Raw genomic sequence first — 26,401 nt, 5'->3', positions numbered from 1 at the left:
ACAACCTGTCAACCTCCTCACCCGTCTCACCCCGTCCAAGCACCAGACCTGGGGGGACAGGGCCGTCTCCATTGCTACCCCCCTTCCTCTGGGACTCTAACCCGACACCTCAGAAATTCTCAATCACTCCCCTCTTTCAAACCCGCTCTCCAAACTCGCCTATTTAAATCTGCTTAAAATAGATTTGATTTAAATCTATTTAAAGCAGATTTAAATAATAATAATTATTATTAAGGTAGTAGTAATAGTAGTATCATTATTATTATTATTAATAAGTAAACGTATAGAGAACTAGTGCTAACAGGAAACCTTTCATCTCATGGTGACGAGATAACCTTAACACTGATCTCAGTTCAGAACTCTGGACAGCTCCCAACAACTCCATCACCTCCCTCGTAGTTCAGAATGAGTGTCCAAAGATACAGTCTTGTTCTAGAAGACACAATCCTGCAGTAAAGCTGAGATGTGTGGCAGTTTAAATGCATGTCATGGAGTTTAATGGGTTCAGAGTGAACAGTGGATCTGCTAATTGGCAGTTCAAACACTTAACAGTTTGTTCTTTGGGTGTTCTGTCTCCTCCACGTCTAGAGGCCTGTTTCCTGTCACTCACATTTGCTCATTCAGAAACCTCTCATGCACCTTCTCACACTCGCTGTGGTCTGCGTCTGTTGGAGACGTTTTACAATCTCATTTTTCCACTTTAACTCCTCTGTTGTCTTCTCCTTTTGTTTTGTTTCTCGTAGCTTTTCCTGCTGCTTTCTTTCTTTTTCTTTCTCTTTGATACTAACAGCGCGTGACACCGACAGTTGCTCGTGCTGCGTTCACGCTGTGTTCTCGGTGAGCGAGTGCGTTGGATCAATATGTGAAGGAGAAAGAACATTTGAAGCACTGAGCCGGTCTGTTTGTCGCGTCGTGGTTTGCCAGTAACACAAATCTCCCTTCTGCTTTTTGCGAGTGCTCGAGTGCATGTGACTCAGCGTTTTGTTTCGCTTTCTGGATGAGTTTACTTTCAAGGATCGTTATGAGCACAGGCACACTTATTTTGAACCCAGTTTCATAATTACATGTCAATGTTCTAATGCTGGGTTCATGTTGTTTATTTTCCAGCAGCGTGGACCTGTGGGCTTTTCATTAAGTCAAGCTCTCTGAAAGAAAGCAAGAAGAAGGATAAGGGGACAGAAGAACAGAGGGACTGACTGCAACAGTTGGAACTTTTTCTTCTTACCTTCCTCGCTGCTCTCCACGTCTTCACAGCTTCACCGAGATGAAGCAGAAGGAGGACCTGAACCCTGTGCTGCTACTCCTCTTCCACCTCATGGCGTGGATCTACACCTCCATCACCTTCCTGCCCTCCTACATCCTCAGCCGGGTCTCCGGACCCGACGGGGCCCGCTACGGCTCCGAGGAGGAGCGGGCCAAGAGGGCGAAGGCCCGCTCGGCGTCGGGACGTCCCGAGGGCCCCTACCGAGCGGTGAGCGCCGCCAAGAGGCTGGCGACGTCGCTGCACCCGGGAGTGGACACCCTGGATAAGGTGTTCGAGTACGCGGCCATGAGGTTCCCTCACAGAGACTGTCTGGGGACGAGGGAGGTGATCAATGAGGACGACGAGCGCCAGGGCAACGGGAAGGTGTTCAAGAAGGTAAAGAGGGATGCAGAAAGGGTGGGGTGGGGGGGGGGGGGGGGTAGCAGCATAGTAACAGAGTATGAAACACAACACTTAAGGAATAGTTCCACATTAAACTTATTAGCTTTCTTAGATTTAAATGAAAAGACTTTCATAACGGTCCATTGAATTTCAAAGCTACAGCCAGTTAGCCTAGCTTAGCATAAGTACTGTGGAAACAGGTAACATCATGTTTAACATACAGTCATGAGAGTGTTATGAAACTCTTCATGTAATTCTGTAAGAAATTGAATAAGCGACATAAGTGTGTCAAGACATTTGCTTCACAAAGGACGGAAAAAAGAAGAACGAGTCGAAAGAACTGATTTGAAATCAAAAAGAACAAATCTGAATTTGTTCAAAAAGGAGTGGGAGAATGAAAAAGAAGTTTAATTTGAACAAACAGTTGTGGCTCGCATGTCATCTCATCTATACAACAAAAAGTTACTCCAGCATTCAGTGTAGCCTCTGCCCGACTCAACACTTTGTGTGATCGGTGTGTTTTTGGAGTTTGCACAGCGACTGCACAGCCAACTTTTGACCGTACGTCTGAATTACTCCAACTAATTCCAACAGCCTGATCCCTCTAATCCAGTTAAACCCCACTGTTGAAACACTTAATGCTGCAAGAACGTCTTAGCTGATCAGCTCCTGGCTATTGTTCCTCATAACAAGTGGAAAACAGGACTGTACAGTCATCATTACGGCGTGTGTTTGTGTGCACTGCCGTTTATTAACCCCTAGGAGCCAGTATAACCTCACTGGTGTGTTACTGTCATCACTGTGTTTGAGTGTTTTATCTTCTTCTCATGCAGAGACTGACAGTAGAAGAGGAGGCAGCCCTGTTTGGTAATAGTGGAGCGATGCTCCTTTTCCTGTGACTTCTTAATACGAAACAGGACAAGCATGTGACTGTGGGATGTAACTCCTGTGGTTTTTAAGAAGAGATCACAGGATACTTCCCCCCCCCCCCCCCCCTGCAGGTGGTTCTGGGCGAGTACTGCTGGCTCTCCTACGAGGAAATCCTCACGGCAGCGTCCCAACTGGGCAGCGGTTTGGCGTCACTGGGTCAGCGGCCAAAAAACAACGTGGCCATCTTCTGCGAGACGCGGGCCGAGTGGATCGTCACTGCGCAGGCGTGCTTCATGCACAACTTCCCGTGTAAGTCCAGTCTGCGAGACACACGGTCAACAAAAAACAAAGAAATACATGAAAAACAATCTGTCCATCCACTAATCGATTAATCAGCTTATAGTTGCAGCTCTAGTTTATATGTTTAAAAGACTCTCATGCTTAATTAATTAGGAATTAATGCTTGCAAATTCTAATAGTTGAAAAGAGTATTTCTGACTGACTTTTGTACTTTCAGGTTTGGTTGTACTGGACTGAAACTTTAAAGGCGACTCTGTTCTCTTCAGTTTGCTCTTTCCCACTGAGAACCCTTCAAATGTGTCTGAATTAGTCTGATCTATAGCCTTCTTTGTTTGGCGTGTGTGTGTGTGTGTGTGTGTGTGTGTGTGTGTGTGTGTGTGTGTGTGTGAACACACTTGTAACATAGAACGACCCAGCTGAGACAGAAGGTCAATTTGTGCTTTGCTGTTACATAAGTGTCCCACTGCCTTCCCTCCTTTTTTGTTTTTTCTCCATCCGTTTCATTTTCTTGTGATAGAAAAACTCTCAAATGCTGAAAAAAACCTGTGCATTTTTATTTTATACTTGCACATCGCACCACTTACAGTCGTACTCTAAACAAAAAGAAAGCGGTTCCGTCAGCTTGTCGTCATTTAACAAATAATCAGAAGTGTAAAATACTTTTTGTCTTCTCCAGGTGAACGAGTCCAGATGAATCCTTTAACATTAGCACAAGGCGGATTGTTACAGGAGACATTATAAAAACCTCTGACGTAAAAAACAAACAATAAACCCAATAAATTTGAAGAAAGATGTCACTAAAGAAGAAGTGTTTCTTGTTGCAGGTTTAGCCTACAGAGAGCAGTACAGCAGCAGCTTTGTGCCTAAAGGAATGCCGCGCTGATTTACTCCTTCATTTGTTCTGTGCCAGAGCGCACTTCCTTCACTTTGAGCATCCGCAGCAGCACTTTGAGCTCAATAAACCGGTTTGATTGTCCTTGAAGGACTCTTCATTTCCTCTGCGTGCTGTACTTCATGCTCCATTAAACTGACGTGCTCTTAAGAATACGCTGCATGCACAAGCCAGTGAAGCGTCTTTATAAAAGCATCTTCCTCTCCTGCAAACAGTGGGGGCAGTGGAAGGCCCGGCGCAGTGGATGACACACAGCGTGGGGGAGGCAGAAGGGAGTTAAGGGTTGGAGAGACGATGGAGGGGGAGAGAAGTGAGGGGCGATGGCGTCAGAAGAGGGGTGAGAGAGTCTACGTGAGCATCTGATGTTGACAGAGGCATCAAGGAGTCAGCCAAAGGCCCCCGGTGAACTTAAACACTTGCTGTGTATGTGTGTGTGTGTGTGCACATTGTATATTTGCTGTTTATTGGTTCTTTGTCAGAAGGCAAACATGCTCATCATTTAGTTAGCTCTATGCACTTGTCATATATGCGAGTTAAATAAACGAGACACGCAGGCTGTTCTCACACAGAGTTCGTAGCTCTGTCTTCCGACTATTAATGCGCTGTAGTTCGTAGATATCCCACAAAAATCATAATCATGAACCAGGAAGTTTTAAGACCGCAAAAACCCACACAGTCAAAGAAAGTCTTTCACCCAGGAGACCTTTGTTCGTGCCGCGTGTGAAACGAGATGTCAACTTTGATCTATTTGTAACATAACTTCTGTACTTCAGTAAGGCTACTTCTGTAGTTATTTTAACCCAAACAACAATCTTTTCCAAAACCTAACTAAGTATTTCACGATCTTTACCTAAACCTAACTAAATGGTTTTGTTGCCTAAACCTAACCAAGTATTCTTGTTGCCTAAACCTAACCAAGTATTCTTGTTGCCTAAACCTAACCAAGTATTCTTGTTGCCTATTGTTGCCTAGACCTAACTGAGTATTCTTGTTACCTAAACCTAACCAAGTATTCTTGTTGCCTATTGTTGTTGCCTAAACCTAACCAAGTATTCTTGTTGCCTAAACCTAACCAAGTATTCTTGTTGCCTATTGTTGTTGCCTAAACCTAACCAAGTATTCTTGTTGCCTATTGTTGTTGCCTAGACCTAACTGAGTATTCTTGTTGCCGAAACCTAACTTAGTAGTTTTGTTGCGTGCAGAAATTGACGTGTTGCTTGACTTTCGTAGGAAAACGCATGAAAAAGTAGGAGTATCTTGTAATATATCATACGAATCGTTGTATGAGTCTACGAGATATAACACGCAGAAATGACACAGCATGCATTCTCCTTATAAAGCTCTCAACAACACAACTCTTTTTACATCCTAACGACGAGGCTGAAAACCTCTTAAAATTCTCCGTCAGGTGCTACTGAGTGGAGCCTGGACATTCGTCAAGTCTTCTGAATTAAAATGACCTGTTTTCTGTGTGTGTGTGTGTGTGTGTGTGTGTGTGTGTGTGTGTGTGTGTGTGTGTGTGTGTGTGTGTGTCAAGCTGGAGCCCGACCTCGTGTTTAGATCTCACGGCTGGAGGTGTCATGGCCCTCATCCACACTCACACTCACACACACACTCACACACACACACACACACACACACACACACACACAGCAGCAGCAGAGCAGGAAGTGTTGGAGCTCCATGACGCAGGAATGTGATGTCACTGAAGCCCCGGTCCCATAAACCCATGTGTCTGTGTCAGTGTAGGGAGGAGGGGTTACAGACCTCACTCCTCTGTGTTTGTCTGTCTCTCTCTCTACATCTGTCGATCCTCCCGTCACCTTCTCAGTGCAAAAGTTAAACTGGAGACAGTTTTCTTCCGGCGCTCTGATCTTCCAACAACCACATACACACACACAAGCACGAAACTAGCACACACTTATTCTCTTATATCTGATTTTAAGTAAAGGCAACAAACTCTCCTTAACCCTTAATAGCTCCAACTACTGATGCTCGAATGTGGACGCATGTATGCAAGCACACAAAGCAGCGCTGCACTTAGTCATAACACACACACACACACACACACATACCAATACTGTTTGTATCCCCCAAAAAAATGATTGTCAGGAAGCGAGAGCTTGTGACCCATTGGCTCAGAGGCTGTGCTGAGGCCAGATGATGTCATCGATGTGGGAGGGGCTAAATCAGAAGGGCTGGAGCGGTGTACAGACAGAGTGCACGTACATGATGAGTCCTCACACATGCTTCACGGGCTGTATGATAACTCCACACACACAGACGTGTCCCTATTGGCTAGCTTAAAGACATTTAAATGATTTAATATATTCACAAATCTTTAAAGTCTTTATCTAGGTCATCTTATAGATATGTACTTTCAGTCAGTTACATTATGTATAGAGTTGATTCACTGTCTCACATGACTGATGTGTAAATATACTGAGGAAACAAGCCCAGAAGACTATTTATGATTCAGTAATTTGTGATAATGGTTCGGTTTTATGTGTGTGTGTGTGTGTGTGTGTTGCAGTGGTCACCCTTTACTCCACGCTGGGAGGTCCAGCCATCGCTCACGGGCTGAATGAGACTCAGGTCACCCACATCATCACCAGCAGAGAGCTCCTGGAGACCAGACTCAAGGTTGGAAGACACACCAACACACAAACACAGAATCACTCCACATGAGTATTTAGCCTTGATGGAGGGAGCAGCCTACGCAGTTGTAATATTTCTGCATCGCCCAATCCTCCCACGGACTTATCATGAGCAACTGTGCATTGGTTAGTTCTGCAGTAAGCAAATAAGACATACAAGCAGGGATGAATAGTGATTATCTTATTTTTGTAGCCCAATATCACAGGCCAACACCAGTATGCTACCTTTGGTAAGAAAAATTTAAGAGATCTCATCTTTATGGGCCCTTCGATGTAAAGATGCAAAAAAAAATAAAAAATAGTCCAAAACTGATATTCAAAACACAGCTAGAAACAAAATATTACATCTAGAGATACATTTCCCTGTAGTCTACAGAGTCTATTCCTGCAAATAAAAAATGAAGTAAGTTAAGGTGTGTTTACATCACTGGGTCCTAAGTCTGCCAGTGGTTCCTGGCATGTCATTGTCTCTGATTTGTGTTAACTACAACAATAATATAAAGGCAACTGTCTGGAGAAGTGCACGTGCTGGATGTTAAGGACCCTTTTGGACAAGTTCAATCCCTAAAGACAAATGGTGCTCTGGCAATTCATCTCCCCTTTTATCGAGGTGGCATAAACACAGATCCTCTGCTCCTTTCACACATCCCCTCTGAGCCCAAATATATGTTTTAGTTACTTGTCCAAGAAGAAACCTGGTTTTCATGGCATGTGGATGATTGTCATATTTGTGCTCATGCTTGCGTGTGTGTGTGCGTGTGTGTGTGTGTGTGTGTGTGTGTGTGTGTGTGTGTTTGTCAGGCTATCCTAATTGAAGTGCCGAGGCTGCAGCACATCATCGTAGTGGACAGCACACCGACCTCGTGGCCCGGCTATCCACGTGGCATCAGCGTCCACAACATGGCTGCTGTTCAGAAGCTGGGAGCCAGGCCCGAGAATGGTAAGCCGCAAACGCCATGTAGCAGCTTAGAGGTTAGTAACAGATAGTCCCTCTCTTAATGGGATGGTCATGGTGGGTTTTTTCTTGGGGGCGGATTGGTATCGGTCCCGTTAGGTCATGTGAATGAGGAAGTGCTCACATCTGTATCGGATTAAGGGCGATACGATATGCTTATTCAGCGAGTGGATTGGACGGATGACGAGAGGTCATCGCCCACTCTTCGCCTTTTATTGTGGCCGCTTGAACTGAGTGACCTAAAACAAGAGAAGCTGGTAGTGTCATGTGCAGATAAAGAGGGAAGGAAGTAGGTTTGGGAAGGGAGGATGGAGCTCTGGGATATAGGGGAGGGTCATGTTTATACACAGCACTGTTAACTTCACATGACATCAGCTCTCGGAGCACACACTCCTACGTACCTCGTATCTGAGGAAAGAGGAAAGAGGAAGAAGAGAGGCCCTCCCCTTGTGACTGCTGTGTGATTTACTGTCGCCCTTCATCCTCTGTTTGGGTTTCTTTCCGGGGTGCTCAGACGTCTTAGTTCTGTTTTTTGTTCCACACCATGCTGAACACGGAGGAATGAAGTGAACTCTGCTGCTAGCAGAGCAAACCACCACCTGGTTTTGTTCAACCCTTCAAACTGATTTAAACTTTACTTATTTATTCCGACAGGATGCCCAGAGAGGGATCACCTCTCTGCACCGTCATTCCTTGATTTTAAGAAACATTTGCGCAAAATACGCATCCCTCTCATTAATTTCAACGCCTTCCGGCTAGACGCTGTATTGGCGTATCACGTACATGCATTCACACATTCCTTTGTAACAAGGACAATGTATTTCTACTGTCCACCCCGCGATCGTCACCACAAAAGATAGAATATTTGCTGCTGTGGTAACTTTTCCAGAGTAGTAAAATCCTGTCTCATAGTGTTATAAACCGCTGTGCAGTATTTAGGTGTCTGATATGCTTTTAAATCCACTGATCTGCGACTTAAGAGTAAAATATTTTTGCTTGGATGCCATATCAAAGATTGCATCCATGCAAAAATTTGATTTACGGCCTACAAGATGAGAGGAAGTCCAAAGTAAACAAACACGAACTAACTGACAGCCAGAGCTGGATTCAACGGAAGATAAAATAGTGCCAACAAATGTACACAGTCTAAGTCCTGATATGATGAAAGAGCAGAGATGGAGAGAAAAAAGAAGAAAGTGCAAGAGAGTCAGAGGGAGATGAGAGAAAGAGGAGAGATGGTGTTTTTTCAGTTAGCACAGTCAGACACAAACTCTCCAGCGAGCCAAGAGTTGTTTAATATCACAGCTGACTATTTTCCATCCATGCGTTTGAACGGCCTCTATTGAGTTACAGGAGCTAAACATTTCCTCGGCCTTTGACACCCAGTGCATCTTCTTTTATTAATCATGTTATTAATCATTAATCATCCTGCACACATGCAACAAATGGAACACACGGAGGCTTTCATTCCAAGAATGTGTCTGCGTGAACAAATTATGATATACAAAATGCAATATATACAAATCACAGCGTAATGTCACGAGCCATTACTGCGATGCGGTTCTGGCACATTAAGCTCACGTGTGTGTGTGTGTGCGTGTATGTGTGTGTTTTCACATTGACATCGCAGCAGCACGCGAGCGTAAGCAGCCGCTGCCGTCGGACATCGCGGTCATCATGTACACCAGCGGATCCACCGGCATACCGAAGGGCGTCATGATCTCTCATAGCAACATCATCGCTGGCATCACGGGCATGGCCGAGCGGATACCCAACCTGAGGTAGGCCACGCGAACTCGTATCGAAAAATCCATGTTACACCCTTGGAAACGTGATGTACACAATCAGAGACATGTTTTTTTAATATATATATATATATATACTTAAAGCACATTGTTTGGTCAGACTTGTTGTCGAGTTAACTTTTTCTTTAATCAGATAATAATTGTAATTAATTGTAGACAAAATTCCTGTATGGCTCCTTGTGTTCAACCATTAACATTTGAATATTCTGACTTATTGTGTTACATTTTTAAACAATAAAACACAAAAACATGCGACCCGTGCCAAGAAATAGTCCAAGAAGTAAACACCTCTCTAATCGCAAGTTAATCGTTTTCATGAGCAAGTTTTTATACAGATCGTTAGCTTTGGGCAGAGACGGTCCAGCCGTTTCCAATCTTAATGCTAAGCTAAGCTAAGTGGCTGTAGCTTCATATTCAGCATACAAACATGAGAGTGGTATCAATCTTCTCATCTAACTCGTGGCAATGCAGCGAATAAGCGTGTTTCCCAAAATGTTGATTTATTCTTTAAACTAAACCAATTCAAGCTATTCCACTAGTGGACCTTTTGATGGAAGAAGTGATATTTCCGGGACTGTTTGCCCAAACTGAGCAGTCTAAACCTGAACTTGTCTCCCCGGCTCAGAAGAAGAGACGAGCTGTTTAAATGACATTACATCAGCACAGTGAGGACAGTAACTTCCTCTTCTCTGCTGTGTTTTAAGGAAAAGTGCCAAATACTCTTTGGGGCTGATATCTAGGTCGAGGCTTCCATGTAAATTTATGACTCCAGAGATCATGAGGGTTTGTATTAAAACAGATATTTCATGTGTAGAGGACAGAGGACATTTATCCAGCTTTGTAAACTTCACCGGGCTTGAATGAGATGGCACTGACTACTTTCGGGGTCTCAAAGAGTGCATGTGTGTTCACAGCGAGGAGGACACCTACATCGGCTACCTGCCTCTCGCCCACGTACTGGAGCTCAGTGCAGAGCTCGTGTGCGTTTCTCACGGCTGTAGGATCGGCTACTCGTCACCTCAGACTCTAGCTGACCAGGTAACGTGTGACTGCTTTTTGCATTTCATGCAAAATTCCTCTGGGAACCAATTATTTTGCTTCTTTTTCCCACCCAAAGTCAACCAAGATCAAGAAAGGAAGCAAGGGAGACACCAGCGCCCTGCGGCCCACTCTGATGGCAGCTGTCCCGGTACAGTTCACTCAACACTTTGCATTATACAGTGTAACGTTTGAGAAGCCTCAACCTTTACGGTATCTCTCATTGAGTCTCTGCAAGTGGTTCAAACGCTGCTTTTTGTTTTTGGCAGCAGGTCAGATTCCCCTCCGTCTTTGTTCGTAGTCCAGCTGTGGAGAAGCAGTGACAGATCCAACAGGTCCAGGCCTGCTGGACTCTGTCTCTGGACTGACTGTGACGTACATACTGTCTGCCTCCTACCGCTGGAAGCTCTGCTCTTCATCACTAAACAATGTTAAGACGCGCAAATGGCATATTAATCCATTTCAGCAGCGACGACGCCAGGATGAGCTTTACTCAAAACCCTGCAAGGCTGTATTTATTTAGTCAGTGATGGGAGGTGACGGGAGTTCCACCCTTCTTAAGTGCTTTGGTAGTTCTAAAAGGAGTAGTGACAAAAGTTGAGAAGGGGTCTACTTTTTGTGTGTGGCTAATTTCCAGTGATGCGGTTGATGAGACCGTGTAAGGGAAGCATCACGTCACGATGGGCTTTCTGAATTAAGTTTAGAGAGCTATGAACTTTGCTGCTGTCGTCTTGTTTGCCAATATTATTATTTTTTTATCGAATAACTCAAAGTCAAAGCTCATGTTAAGTGTTACAATCCTGATTCTTTCAAACGTTGAGTGACGCAACGTTTTTATATCCGAAGATATGATGGAACTTTAACTGCCGTGAAGATATTCAAAAAACGACTGAACCGCATGACGATAGATTATAATTACATTTCTCTCGTTGGTTTAACTGGAAGCCGGCTAGTTCTCTCCCTCTCTCTCACATTATGAGCCCCCTCCCCCATCTCCCAGTGGTCGTAGTGTAAAGGGCAGAGGGCCCCAGTGTCTGGAACCATTCACAGCTGTAAACAGAACGTGAGAAAGCCCCATGTGGTTATCCCACGACGCACACACACGTACAAATTGTTTGCTGTGGTATGACAACGGGCTGCTGCGTGAATCCTGTGTCGACTTCCTCTCTCACTGCTTTCCACACACACACACACACACACACACACACACACACACACACAAGGGCCAGCTGTTTGTTTTGTTTTTATTGTTTTTGGTTTTAACTATGAATCCTGCTTTTGAAGACGCTCTGCTGATTTGGATGATGATGTGTTCTTGATCTGTGGGGTTCAGTCCTCTCCGCTGCAGGCGCTTTATCAGCAGGAAACTCAAACACCAAGTCAAGTCAGCAATGAAACTGTGTCCTGGCCAAGAAACGAAATTATACCAATTACTTTCATATTCCTGTTCTCAGCACAGTTCTATTTCTTTGTATTCCCACGAAACAAAACTGCCAATTACGTTTTGAATGTATTTTCTCCCGGATTACATTTTTTTTTCTATCACCAATACGTTTCTAATCATAGCGTAGAGAGGATTTTAGGGGTGGATAGATGTGTCTAACAAACACGGGACTTTCACCCAGGAGACCGCTGTTCGTGTTCCACGTTAAACAGAAAGTAAAGTTAATTTACATCCGCAACTTAAATAACCTAACAAACTTATTTTCATCCAAACCATGATGTTGTACAAAACATAACCAAGTGATTTTGTTTAGTTTTTTGTCAATTTACAACGTTAATCTTTTGTTTGAAACTGTGATCTTACTCCGAGAGAAAATCTGTTTCCCTCAAAACGTAAATGCTCTTTAGTTGTATGGGAATTTAATTTAGTTGGAGACACGGTTGAGCCAGTTCACCCCATTTCATCCAGTTTATTCCTCACTAAGACAGCCAGGCCAAATACACAAATCATTTAATTCACTCTCATGAACCCACTTTATTCTAAATGCTTTACTCCAACCAGACGAAGTAAATTACTGAGAGGCTGGTGAAGTTTTAGCCATGAGCTGGTGATATGTGGCGACTCAGTCGTTCAGCTTTTCTCTGCCCCCTAGTGGTCAAACATTGAGTAATGCAGCTTTAAAAGCCTCGGTTATACTTTCCGCACGCTGACGTGGAATCATGACGAGGAAATGTCGGAGACAAATCTTTTACACACTGATGACAGGCAGTGTGAGAAAAGTTATGTTTTTTAACGAAGCATATAAACATGTTCTAGTAGAAACTCAAAATACGCGTATGAACCTGATAATGAACATATGTCCCCTTTAAGGAAATTGTTTTTTTTTTCGTTCGCAAATAATGCAAATTCAACCTTTTACTATTTCACTAAATTTTGTGATTTGTTTGTATGTTTTTGCTAATTGTTGTACTTTTCCCCATACAATAGTCAAATATATTATACCATTCACACATCTTATCTACCTTGGCCGTAACCAAACAATGAAGGTGGAAGAAGTTTTCTGCAGTACTCTTCTGCTTTTCATGAACCGACACAGATTGGCTCTTGTGGATTCCCTCTGCTTTCCTCTGGTTTAGTGGGTCACTTGTTGTGAGTAACCCGTAGGGGAGACTTGCTGTTATGCAACTAAATTAAAGAGCATGCGTGTCCCACATTCATGTGTTCCAAGATATTCCAAATATCTTCCACAAGAATAGATGCATCTGTGCTTCAGATCCAATACTTAATTGTATCTGGCAGATTCTCCATTTTAAAAGGTGCTGGAGCTCTAGCTGGGCCCCATATTAGGAGCTGCATTGGCAATGCACCTCATATCTCTCAAACTTGTATCTTTTTACCAGGCAGATAAGTGCAGAAACAAAGATTTACTGGCCAACATTTATCTTATCCTCCCATAGCCGTGTCCTTCTCTATCTTATCTGCTCCTCTCAGTCGTACATGTTGCCTCTGCTTTTTCCTCTTATTGTGCGTTTAGTCCAACCCGATATCTCATCACCTCTCTTTCCTTCTCCACCGTCCTGGTTCCAGGAGATAATGGATCGCATCTATAAGAACGTGATGACCAAGGTGGAGGAGATGAGCTGTGTCCAGCGAACGCTCTTCACTCTGGTGTACAACTACAAACTGGAGCAGCTCGCCAAAGGAAACAGCACACCTCTATGTGACAGGTGTGTTTGTTTTTCACTGTGACGAGAGTTATAAAGAACTTCTTCGTGGTATTCATCAGGTTATTCTCGCCACTCCTTTCTGTTCGTTTCCATCCAGGCTGGTGTTCGGGAAAGTGCGCTCTCTGCTGGGAGGTCGGACGCGAGTGTTGCTGTCAGGCGGCGCGCCGCTCTCCGCCGCCACGCAACGCTTCATGAATGTGTGCTTCTGCTGCCCGGTGGGTCAGGGATACGGCCTGACGGAGACCTGCGGAGCTGGGACCATCAGCGAACGTAAGCAGTAATGGGAGTCTCAGAGTGGTATATCGTTAGAGAAAAAGAAATAATAAGAAGTAAGATATCCCGGCACAAATCAGAGAAACAAATGACATTCCCATCAGCCTCAGCTGATGCTAACAATTGCTCAATGTGAGAGGGCAGCAATGTATCAACAGTAACAACTACTTATTAACTACCAAATTAAAGTAGTAATTTGCTCCAGATGAAGATTCATTAACTGGAAGAAGTTGCACATTATTGTGCAACTGTGGGAAGTTGCTTGGAAAACGATGGAGTTTCCACAACCTCGGGGCAGAGATGAACGCAGCGGAGGGACATGAATATAAAGATAAGAAATAGGAAAAATACTGAGTAGATGAACAGTATTGTGCGTGGGTTTTAGTTAACGTTAACTGTTTTGAAAAGGAAGACAGTGGTGTAGAAACAACATTAGCAACAAATCTGAGAGACCAGTTAGCGTAACGAAGTTAGCCTGTTGGGAAATGAAGGGATGTGAGCTCATGTTTTGTAAAATAAATACAAATGATGCAGACATTCCTCACGAAAGAGGGAAATAATGTTCCTTTCTCTTAATAACGTGCGTTAAAGAATGCCGCTCGTATCTGCGGCGGAGGCGGCTGTCCCAATAATCGTTTTTTATCTTTGCAGCTAATCTATTAGCTTTCATTGACGACACATTTGTCCCAAAAAAATAAACAAAAACCAAATGGAAATGCTACCGGCTTTTCCCAGGCAGACCGAAACCAACAGCTGCCCGTCACTCTCCGCTGCGGTCTGGACAACGCTGTTTTGTGGACATTCCTTTGGGAACAAGTGAGGTTGCGTCGCTGTGACGCTAAATGTCGTGCCAGCGATACTAGCGTGCTTCCTGATCACGTGTGTTTCCTCTGTTCTAGTGTGGGATTACAGCACCGGGAGAGTGGGAGGGCCACTGGTTTGCTGTGAGATCAAGCTCCAAGACTGGGTGGAGGGTGAGTGAGACTGGGAGAGGAGCTACACACACACACACACACACACACACACACACACACACACACACAGATATCATATCGATAACATCCATGGAATGACACAGCGTTGAATGGATTCTCAAGGACATGCATCAGCCCTTGTTTGCTTTTCTTTCTTGCATGTAATCTCATGCACACTCTTCTCTGAGTTTACCAATCCATCCGCCGTTAATCATTCCCCAGACCAGTGAGACCTGGCCTTGTAAGGAAAAACATTCTTCTCTTCTTTCCACTCCCGCACAACTTCAATCTTTTTTACGTAAGGGATCATAACTCATTTTTAATACCCTCAGTTAAATCTTGATACTTATCAAGTTTGAGTTTATTGCCTGCTTGGCTTGCGGAGCAGAAATAGAATTCAGAATAAACAATAAGCATGTCAGGGTTTGTTTTTGTTTTCAATCTCCGTAGAGTTATTGTGTAGCAGAATCTTCATTTTTTTGTTGTTTTATTACATTTTTATTCTCAATCCGCTGAATTTTTTAACCCTGTTTTCAGGTGGTTACCGTAGAACCGACAAGCCACATCCGAGAGGAGAGATTCTGGTCGGCGGACCCAACGTCACCATGGGGTACTACAAGAACGAGGCGAAGAACCAAGACGATTTCTTTACGGACGAGAACGGCCAGAGGTGGTTCTGCACGGGAGACATCGGGGAGTTTCACGACGACGGGTGCCTCAAGATAATTGGTGAGGAGAGGCGGAATGGAGGGATGACGGTGGATGTGTAGAGTAGAGGATATGCAGTTAGTCGTATAGATGCAGATTACCATTTGGGGTAATCTGTCTTTGTTCGGATGCTTCTACATAAACTTTATTACTCCACACTCCTGGATTTTTCAACTTCCATCCATCATGAAGCCTTTTAATGAATCAGATTGTTCCTCACTTACTCCACAGTCCTGTTACTTTAGTCAGCCAGAACCCCAAAATGTCATCCGGTCAGATACACACAGTTCAGTGGAAAATGTGTCCTCTTCCCTTCTTTTCAAGAAATAGAAACACATCCACACTTGAAAGTACAGATCATGACAGAGCAGCGGTCTCTGCTGTGTTTTCCAGATCGTAAGAAAGACTTAGTGAAGCTGCAGGCGGGCGAGTACGTCTCTCTGGGGAAGGTGGAGGCCATGTTGAAGAACTGCTCTCTGGTCGACAACATCTGTGCCTACGCCAACAGGTGCGTTTGTGTGTCTGTTAGCGCATACATCATAAAGTGAGTTTAATGTTTTAAACATGTATATCAACACAGTGAATACTTCCTTTAAACTAAAAGGTGCCGACCAGGAAAGAATTAACAGCCGTCTTCTTAGAGGGTCGTTTAGCACAATAAGACAACGATCAATGCCGTGATAGCGACGCCGTGGTAGCAACCCGTCACACTGCTTAGTTATGCATAACTTTAAGGCTTAATGTAATTAAAACGGTACAGTTATTATGAACGTGATTATTAGCTTTAGAGACCAAAACCATTTTTTGTACCAGGCTGTAAACATGTTTATTTCTGCTGTAAAGTTGGGCATTTTAACATGGTGGTCTATGGGGATGGACCAGGTGGCAACCTCCGGTTCTGCCGAGTGAAGCAGATGCGGGAGTGTCTTTAAACTTGTATTCTCTCTACTGACCAGCAGGGGGGCGACTCCTCCGGTTGCAAAAAGAAGTGATTTTAAGAAAGATCAGCTTTGCAAATGTTTCACGAGGCAGGAAATACTTTCAACATGTTTGTTAAATCTCACACAATGAATGTAGGTGACCAACACTAAATGTAAACAGAAGCTTTGATTGTGAACCCAGAAAACTTCACAGGGCGCCTTTAACTTAACAGTTTCATATTTGACGCTGTGAGTCCGTGGTTCACTTATGTGTCAAAAGTGCAACAGTCAGATACTTTTTTTTAAAAGATATTTGGAGAATGCGATCTGTTCACGCTCTGCTCAGGCATGTTTCCATTCCCTTTTACGGGAAGAAAACGTCACTTGGTGAATAATTGATGTTTGGGCTCCGTCGCCTTATTTGGCCGAACCTTCGCTCGCTGGAATAACACACAAACGGCAGCGTCGCTTTATAACCGCTCTCTGTTTTTCTTTCACGTTGACGGCCCTCTTTGTCGTCCCCTCTCCTCCCACTCTGCAGCGATGAGACGTACGTGATTGGCTTCGTGGTGCCCAATCAGAAGCACCTGCTGGCTTTGGCCGACCAGTACGGTATCCGAGGTTCATGCGAGGAGCTGTGCGGCAGCAAAGCCGTGGAGGAGCTGGTCCTCAAAGTCATCACCGAGGCCGCTCTAGCAGGTGAGAAGAGGGTCAAAAGGTGAGGTTTTTGTGAGCGCTTTTTCCAGGGGTTGAGTTAACGCTTCGTCCTCTTCTGTCGCAGCCCAGCTGGAGCGCTTCGAGATCCCCCGAAAGATCTGCCTGAGCCCGGACCCGTGGACCCCCGAGATGGGGTTAGTGACTGACGCGTTCAAGCTCAAGCGCAAGGAGCTGAAGACACGATACCAGGACGACATCGAGAGAATGTACGGCGGGAAGTGACGCGTTGGTTATCCTCAAAAGCACAGACCAGCACTCTGAACTCTCTCAGTGCCCTCTCACTGCCCCCTCTCATCCTGCCCCTGAACACAAGAGACCTGAATCTGTGAAGAAGCTGAAAGTGTAGGGAGTCACCGCTTCCATCGTGGAGGAAACTTTTGTTGTAGAATTTGTAACTAAAGAAAGGCTGAAAAAGAAAAACACAAACACTGCTGCCTTCCCCCCTCTGCTTTTTTTCTTCTCAGCCAGGTGTATGACCTCTGTGTGGGGGATCTTTATTGTTCCAGATGTGAGTTATGAAACAGCTGATGTTGTCTGTTGAACTCTCTCTGAGTGCCAAGCAGCAGAAGCTCAAGAAGGTTGGGCGGACATGTTTGTTTCCTCGTCGCTTTGTGCCGACGAGACGTTAAGATCGGTTAAATCTTTTCCTTTAGTTCATTTCTTTCTTTTAACGTAGAGGTATGAAAATCCTTCCTCCTGCAGGTCAGGAGACGGTTAAGTCTTTTGTTTCTTTTTTTTGTCCACATGTTTTGAGTTCTGTGGTTTATTTTGTCTCCCACCCACAGTCGGGACTTTGACTCTCACGGTCGTGGGACGTCCCGCCCGTGAGCACATCTTGATACCAAAAGCACAAAGTCATTTGAGGGCAAGCGAGAGCAGGGTGGTAAAATAAAATATAAAAAAATGCAGAGGTCCTATCTGGTCAAACAATTTTTATCTTTATATCATCAATGTTAAGATTGTTGTCCTTTTTTTTTTTAGGGAAATGACAGATGGCACCTAATATTCTTATTTAAAAAGAAAAGAAACAAAGATGCACTGTTGTTTAGTCTATTGTACTTGCCTACAGGGATAGTATATACTTTTTTATGTGCAAAAAATGCACATGAACTTGCTTGTTTTACAGATGAAATGACTGTGTAATCATTGTCACATTTGACAAGTCACCGTGCAACGTGAAAATGGATCATTTCTGTCCAAATAAGGCCGTTGATTACAGACGGCACACAAATGAAGCGTTCTCGATGTGCGCAAGCAGGATTTAAATAAATGACAAGTGTGGCTAACGTTTACTCTGCAGGACTGTCACCGCCGGCTTAAAGTCGCAAAGTTTTTTGGTAACGTGCACGAGTGTGACTCGTCAAGTTTGTACGCGGCACGAACGTGACGCCATCATCCCTCACAATGTGACACCTGTTGCCTTCTCTTGTGATTCTGAGTCACGCCTCTCTTAATTCCTTTTTCGTTTGTCGTCATACAAACATACACATGTGTGTGGAGCTGTGACCAGCAGAGGAATCACGTGTACAGCCTCTATTGTAACTCGAGCTTTATTATCAAGCAACCTGTTTGTGGAGCTCCACTCCCTCTCTGTGCAGAGAGCTCGCCTTGTAACATAAGCGCATCCAACTATTTATTTGTAACTTGACATTTGGAAAGAAAATGACCCAAAATGAGGTAAATAAAGAATTGTGTTTGGTCTACATGCAATGAGTGTTTTATTGAGCAATACATTTAATATCACTAAGTCTACTTAATTTAATTGAAAGTTTTTTTAAAAAGCGCTATAATTCTTTTGTATTCAGTGTTTCAGCCTCTTTGGGTGTGACATCGATGCCTAAGTGACTAAAAGACAGACATATGATCAGCCGTCGCTGATTCAATAATAGTCACAAATTCAAGCATTAATGCTCACCATTTGTAACGGTATGGAGACGTACATCAGTCATTTGGAGATCACATTTCTAAAAGGAAAGCAGCCATCTTTAGAATGAAAAACTAATTTTGTTCATGTTACCAAACCTGCGCTGTTTTTCAAAATCTCATAGTTATAACATATAATTCTGCACTGGTGGAAATGAACTCGTTCATACACTGCTGGTATTGTGCATTTTCCTGAAAGAAATACTTTCTACTTTTTGATCTTCATTTCCACCGTGCCGCTCCTGAACGTGCTGCATGATTTTATTCATAAACTGTAGGTTCTGTGTGATGAGATGAGGATGGAAGATGTTTTAATTGTTCGCAGGAGAGTACAGAAGCTTGAGACATGCGTCCTTATCCACAGATGGAGAGATTTTGATCACCAGTTTCTTAACAGTTCTTTTTCCATCACATCCCCTCTGGTCTCTCTCTATTGGACGTTCAGAGAGTCTGATATACTCATGGGCATTTGATGATTTCATTAGAACCCTCTGGAGGCTTATTTCTTCTTCTTTAACGTACCGTTCCTTCAGGGCTTCCATAGACTCGGGACTCATCTAACAAATCAGTCCCCGTCATGTGACTCGTGACACTCCGGGGTCTCTGTATAAATAACATCACGCATGTAGTAGTGCTGCCAAACTCCAGAAGAGCTGCAGGAAGATCTGAAAGCTGAAGGTTCACATGAGACGTAGCTCCTCAGTTTGGTGAGTAGACAGTTTATGGATTTGGTTATTGTTTATATATATATATATATATGTTTGTTTAGTTTTATATGAACTCAATCATTGTGTGTTGACTTTAGGTAACTTTTTCTAAATGACTGGACATTTCAAAGTAAACTGTACGAATCAAAACTTTAAAAAAACTTTCAGAATGTTCTTGAAGTATCCTGATGCAAACATAATAATATACTTTAAAGTTGCATTTAAATTTTTTTTATAAATAGTAAGCTGTATGCACTGAATTTAATTAGCAAAAAGTCAAAGTGAAGCATTGATTTCTATATTTTTTCATGCCTTAAGTATAGCTACTTAACTTTTCATTTAAAAAAGAAAATTCATCATCATTTTCCAAATAAAGAGGTTTTAAAATGTTTTGTCCATATTGTAGTTGTGGGCGTATAATAATAACTTTACAAATGTTTTTCATCACTTTGCAATCCCTTGCATAGAAAAACTCCCCTCAATGGGAACCTATCCTCGTGCGTAAAGTGTGCGTAAAGGAAAGAAAATCCACATATTTATGGATGTATTTCTGTATCTTTTCCAGCGCACTTTCTAGGTCCTCCACGTGAGCTGCACTGAAAAACAAATGGGGCACCTGGAAAACTCCACAGCGTCATCCAAACGGGTCCTGCACGCACGCTCGCCGGCGGACAAAAGCGACGGGAACGCGTACCCGTACATCCTGATAGTCATGTCTTTCTACGGAATCTTCCTCTGTGGTATAATGCTGGGCTACGTGCGCTCCAAAAGGCGAGAGAAGAGGAGGACCAACGTCTTCACGCGCCTCCTGCACGAGGAGGAGCAGCGCGAGTGGGGCGCGCTGCCCAAGAAGCACAGCCTCACCTTTCCCGCCGCCGTCTCGGAGCTGCGCGCGGTGCAGCTGTCCCTGCCCTTCTGCGGTAACCACGGCAACCATTTCGGGCACCTCCCCTGCGGGGGCGCGCTGCCGTCTCCGCTGGCGTGCGCGCTGTGCGCGGAGCAGAGCAGCGTCAGCTCGCTGTGCTCGTCCGCGGACACGCGCGTCACCATAGAGGAGGAGTCGGACAGCGGCGCGGCGGAGAAGGGATCGGAGGAGACCGTGAAGGGAAGGTCCGGGAACGGCGCGGATGATTCCGGCTGAATGTGTTACTCTCCACGGCCAAAGAGAGGAGAAACATCACCCGCAGAGGAAACCAGGTGGCGCAAACAGAGGCGCAAACAGTCCAACCACCAGCAACGCGTAAATCATCAGCTTGCCTTAAAAAAAAAAAAAAAAGAAGCCCCAAATCCTCCATGATATGATATCCATAAAGGGCTGGGACAAGTCAAACAACCTCTGTGAGATGTATTAGACCGTAGAGAGCACATGCTGACAGTTTAGAGTGTGTGTGTGTGTGTGTGTGTGTGTGGTGGGGGGGGGGGGGGGGGGGGGTGTATTGGTCCATAATACGTTTTATTTTAAAGTTTCTGAACTGATTTTTGATATGTGTCTTTAAGCATCATTTTAAATGACAAGATGTGGTGAAACATGACCTACAGATGGTCACTATTCAATTCTATACAACTTTATTCATCCCTGCAAGGACCATGTTGTGCAGCAGCTCACACCACCCAGGTCAACACACACACACACACACACACACACACACATACACACACACACACACACTGGAATCACGAATCCAAATATGTCCTAAAATAATACTAAAGTGATGCTCTCTACAAAATAATACAATATAATATTTAAAAAGCAACACTGTTTACTATATTCTATATGATGACATTGTTTAACAGGCTTGGTGGGGACCCCTCCCTGCTGGAGAACCAACACTTTGCTTTCTGCTGATGACTCACCCTGCAGGGGGCTGACGGAGAGACTGGCTTTTTGTTTTGTTTTGTTTTTCATTTCTTTTTTTGGGGGCTATTTGGACTGAACTTGACTTGCTCTTGCCAACACGGTCTTGAGTATTGAAACGTACCTGGAACCCACTTGAAAGACGATAGAAATGTGTTTGTTGTAGCTCCGTGATCGACACACAGTCAGTGATGTATATGTACTCGACCAAATGCACTGTGCGTATTGTTTGTACGTGTTTCGCTTCATGAGTCTTGATTTAAGTCTATGCAGTGTTTCAGAATAAAAATAAATGCTTGTGAATTGATATATTTATTTTATTATTTTACTGCGACGTTTCACCAGTGGAGGGCGCTCCTGCAGTGCGTTGATTTAATTGTGAGTACACTTTTAAAAGATGAGGATGATGAAAGAGAGATGAAGCAAAAGAAAAGGGTGTCTCTATTATTGTCATGTTATTTTTAGAGATAGCCTACATTAGATCATTAGGATAATGCATGGGGGGGGGGTCATGCAAGAGACCCCCTATGGGATCGTGGACTCCATTTAAAGACCCATCAGACTGTATTAGCTCATGTTGATTCACATAGAAGAGTCACTGAGGCTTTTCTCTCCTCTTTTAGAGATTAAAAAACAGGGAAAAATTCTAGGATTCAGCTTCAGGTTTTCTATTAGGCCAACGCTCTTTTGTGTGTTCTCTCTGCTGTGTCACTCAGACACACACACACACACACACACACACACAGGCTATCAGCGGCGCTGCAGGCTCCCAGTCACACAACTCACTGTAATGACAGCTCACCACACCGATACGATAATGGCCAGAGGGAATATAAACATAGATTCTGTGACGTACATGTATTGACAGTGTAATAGCCTTTATAGGCCCAAAGGCGTCAGCAATGGCCCGGGGTTGGTTGTGTGTTGCGTGTGTGCGCGTGTGTGTGTGTGAATGGATTTTTTAATTTAGCACCGTTGCAGATACATCTTTGTCACCTGAAACACACTGCTGTGTCTCTAGCAAGGAGCCGGAAAACAAAGTTGCAAGCTGCTTTGCCCTCTTTGACGGTGCAACAACAGCTGTGTGCGTGAGAGAGATAGTGTGACAGAAAGAGAAAGATCAAGTATTAGAGTAAGCAGGGTGAGAATAAACAAGCAGATGTGATGCATGGAGTGTCTCCTGCATCGTGAAGCAGGATGTCATTAGTGTCCCCCCTGTGGGAGTCGGTGGTGGGGACCGCGTCCTGCCTCAGGCCTCACACAATACACGCCATTAATGAGTCTGGACATGAGTCACTTTGAACCCACCATCCCTCTCCCTGTTTCCAGTCTTACCCTCCTCTTTCCTCCCCTCCCTTCTGTCTCCTGATAAACCTCTTTTCATCAAAGCGAGGAACCTTTAGTTCCGTGTTGATGTTGGCGGCCCCTGTGGACGGAAGCGGTAATGTTTCAGAGCACCAGAGTTCATTTAGAAAAAGGATCTCATTTTACAGCAGCAGGGTCTGACAGTCTGACCCCCGAGACAGAGCTTTGGGGAGACACTAAATGCCCATCATTTATGTGTTGGCACATCTGGCATGCAAATAGGTTCACTTTTACCACTCTCATTATAGCATTTTTACAGCAGCTGCAGAAAATATGTTTGAAAGCTTTGATGAATCAGCGTTACACCATCTGTCCAGCATCAAACGACAGACATGATTAGCAGCTTGCTGAGAAAAGTGAAGAAACAACTACCGAGCTAAAGACTTGGTGGACGGTGGAGACCAAAACAGAGCTAAAAAGAATCATCAAGTCACAAGAAATACGACCAAAACTATATGCTAATGCTGCACCTTGTCTAACACGTTAATATCAACTCTATAAATGTGTCAAATGTGTGTGATTTTCAGATTTTAACAGCTGCATCAATATTTGTTTACTAGCAACGGATCAAACAATAATGTAACGTAATGACCAAAATCTAACAACCAATGAACCAAAGGTTCAAAGACAGGGTCGTTTTTTTTAGTACTAAAAATGAACGGTGGGGAATCTTCGTTGTAATTAATGTCCTTTCAGCAAAATTTGAGTTTCAGAATTATTTCCTGCAATGTTGTAATATTGCTTTTAAAATATCTCCAGCTTCTTTCAAAATACAACATCATCAAGCCGGTTGTTTGAATGAGTCCACTGATAAAAGCCAGTCTGCTTTCAGCTGATAAATTATCGGACCTTTTCTTGGATCAAGCTAAACTATAATATGACATCAAAGCACTTACAGCGATGCAGTAGAGTCTGCTCAGACGCTCACTATGGGCAGAATAAAGATTACTAACATCTTAGTGATGCTTTCATTATGTTTTGAATACAGTGAAATAAGAATAAAATGCCTTCAATTCATATTTTAATCATTTTCTCTGCGGCTGCACTCTTTTCACATTGAAAAGTGTTTTTTTTGACTCCCCTTCCTTTCTCACCCGACTTGAGAAGATGCGCTCCATTCATTTCCGGCAGTTGGAGCTCATGTCCTCCTAATCCTGTTTACTGTTCTCTCCTGTAGCTCACAGCTTCATCGCAAAGTAATAACCGAGTCTTTAGAAGCAGCACTGCTGATGGAGATTATTATAGGAACCACAACTTTCTCCGGAGTTCTCATTCCCACTCTGACCTTTTGATTTTATCCCAGAAACTATTAGAGTCTGGCCTTAGAAAGCGTCTCATTATATTTGTTTAACGCGCCATCCTCCTGAGCAGATCATTATGACTATTCCACACAACCGCACCAGTCGGTTGAGACAATTAAACCTTGACGGAATTAATGAGATTTGGGCTAAAAACAGGTGGTGTCAACAGTTATCCAAAAATACACTCTCACACACACACACACACCTGTCAACACAAACAAAAGAGGAAACAGATGGACTGAAATGTTCGTTTGTCCGCAAATGAAAACGTGTCTCTGTCAGAGTGTGTGTGGAACTACAAACAGCAGTCGAGAGTCAACCTTTTTACCCAACGAGTGTTACTATGGAAACAAAAGCCAAAGGCTAATTTGCATATGTGTTGCTGGTTCCGTAGGGATCACCGCTACAAGTCACGAAGGGGGAAGCGGCTCCGAAACGCTCGATAAATGAAAAGAAAGACAATTAACATACCAGAGAGAGACGTGGCACATCTCACTCTTCTGTTGGTGGTGGTTTGAGCTGCAGGTGGTTCCTAAAGCTGCTTTAATCTATATCTCTATATTTAAGTGCATATTTTATATCACAACAGATCAAATGGTGTTGCTTGTAGTGACAAAACAAAGTTAGAAACAGTTCCCCTCAACTCTTCAGAGCGTTTTAGCGTTTTCTTCACCACCATTATGTAAATAATATAGAGTTCAAAATGTACTTTCATGAAGCATCCAACATACCAATGTTATAAAGATATAACTAGAGTTTACAGAGTCACTTATTGTTGGATAGGAAGATGGATACTTCTTTAAATCTCTCTACATATTCAGTCTATCACTACAGCCGGAAGAAACTTAGCTTAGCTTAGCATAGAGACTGAAAACGGAGGGAAAAAGCTAGCTTGGCTCTGTCCAAAGGTAACAGACTCCGCCCACCTGCTCATGTTAAGTTCACTAACACTTTCTGTTTTTGTTCAGTCAATTTTAAAGAACCAAAGCGTTAAAACAAACGCCGTGTGATTCTACGTGGGGTTGAAATGAAAGACTTTCTGGAGTCTCTCTTGGACAGAGTCAGGTAGACTTGGGCGATATGACAGCAGTAACGTTCAACACGGTATCCGTTGGCCCGTAATGTTCCTCAGCTATCCATGATAAAAGCACGTTATTCAATTACACAATGAATCATGAGTTTTGTCCCATATTCAGTCTCTCTTTCTCTTGCATTCTCGAGATGAATGAATTGCATGAAATGCATTCTCACTGTAGTAGCTTGTCAAAAATATTTAAAAAAAACATGCTGGCATACTTTTTATTTTGTGTTATATGGTTATTTAAATGTCATTTCTGGGGCTGTTAGATTGCTGCTCTAGGTCCTGGTGATACAAGTTCAGGACCGCAGAGAAAACGTAGCTTTTGAAAAGCTGAATGCCAACAAATACGGATTGAAGCAGAATATTTTGTTGGATAAAAACTTTTGGAAATGATGACATGTCTTTTTTTGACTATTGGACTGAGGACTGAGATAATTACAGGGACGTTTAAGAGAGGGTGGCGTCGGAAGCCGTTGGACTATGTTTGTGTAAGTTATTAATAACAACAACCAACAAATGAAGCTTTAAACTATCCAGTACAGCCTTACAGTAATTACCCATGCAGCCCTCACTCTTGCAGGAAAGATGTCCGACCTCGTGAGCAAAAAGAAAGCAATGTGACGATTAACGGGTTTCAAACCATAAAAGGAGAGCCAGAGAACGTGATTTAAGCGATTTGTAAGCTGTGCGATAAAGTATGAAACTTTATATCATATTCATAAAAAGGTTCATATGGTCGGTATACTAAAGTATTTTCCATCAAGCTTGCACGTTTTGTCATTTGTTCCAATACCAACACACACTTCTTAGAAGTACCAGAGATATGTGATGTCTCGTTTGAAATATCATGTCACCCACTGCACGAGCTGTCCATAAGAGTCTGACTAATGTGAAAACACTGGGGGTGTGTGGACACGGTCATACGTGTGACACCAAGCCAGGCGAAGCACGTCTTACCCAGGACTGAAAATACTTGGTCATGGCTTTGTTAGTGCAGTGTGTGTGTGTGTGTGTGTGTGTGAGGCTTCAATAAGTCAGTGGGAGGTGTTGCTCCTTCCTGCCAGTTTTTGTTTTTCCTGGATCACTACTAATGAGCACAGTCATAGTTCACCGTCAAAGTGGAGAAAAGCTTAAAACCTTATTCATTCCTCAGTGGAACCTCGCTGGACCAGAGCCAGCGCCCACGCGATCCTTCCCTTTAATGGGCGAAGAACAGCGAACAGCAGAAGGCGTGGCTTCATGCC

The 26,401-nt window shown here is 43.6% G+C and overlaps 2 protein-coding genes across 2 annotated transcripts; both read left to right on the top strand.

Moving 5' to 3' along the window:
- The first annotated feature begins 1,264 nt into the window (after positions 1–1,264).
- Positions 1,265–17,415, top strand: acsl3a (acyl-CoA synthetase long chain family member 3a). Its single transcript, XM_076100403.1, has 14 exons — positions 1,265–1,639; positions 2,647–2,824; positions 6,241–6,350; positions 7,166–7,304; positions 8,950–9,100; positions 10,039–10,162; positions 10,242–10,313; positions 13,194–13,333; positions 13,431–13,603; positions 14,506–14,580; positions 15,118–15,309; positions 15,682–15,796; positions 16,750–16,907; positions 16,990–17,415. The coding sequence occupies exons 1-14, from the start codon at positions 1,265–1,267 to the stop codon at positions 17,145–17,147; spliced, it is 2,160 nt and encodes a 719-aa protein (XP_075956518.1). The 3' UTR covers positions 17,148–17,415.
- A 2,711-nt stretch (positions 17,416–20,126) lies between these two features.
- Positions 20,127–20,899, top strand: kcne4 (potassium voltage-gated channel, Isk-related family, member 4). Its single transcript, XM_076101045.1, has one exon. The coding sequence runs from the start codon at positions 20,163–20,165 to the stop codon at positions 20,694–20,696; it is 534 nt and encodes a 177-aa protein (XP_075957160.1). The 5' UTR covers positions 20,127–20,162; the 3' UTR covers positions 20,697–20,899.
- Positions 20,900–26,401: the final 5,502 nt, after the last annotated feature.

Source organism: Anarhichas minor, unplaced genomic scaffold (assembly GCF_050575085.1).
Source record: "Anarhichas minor isolate MPS153535 unplaced genomic scaffold, ASM5057508v1 ptg000026l, whole genome shotgun sequence".
Taxonomy (NCBI): Eukaryota; Metazoa; Chordata; class Actinopteri; order Perciformes; family Anarhichadidae; genus Anarhichas; species Anarhichas minor.
The sequence above is the reverse complement of the archived record's forward strand: the minus strand, read 5'-3'. Positions and strand labels throughout refer to the sequence as shown.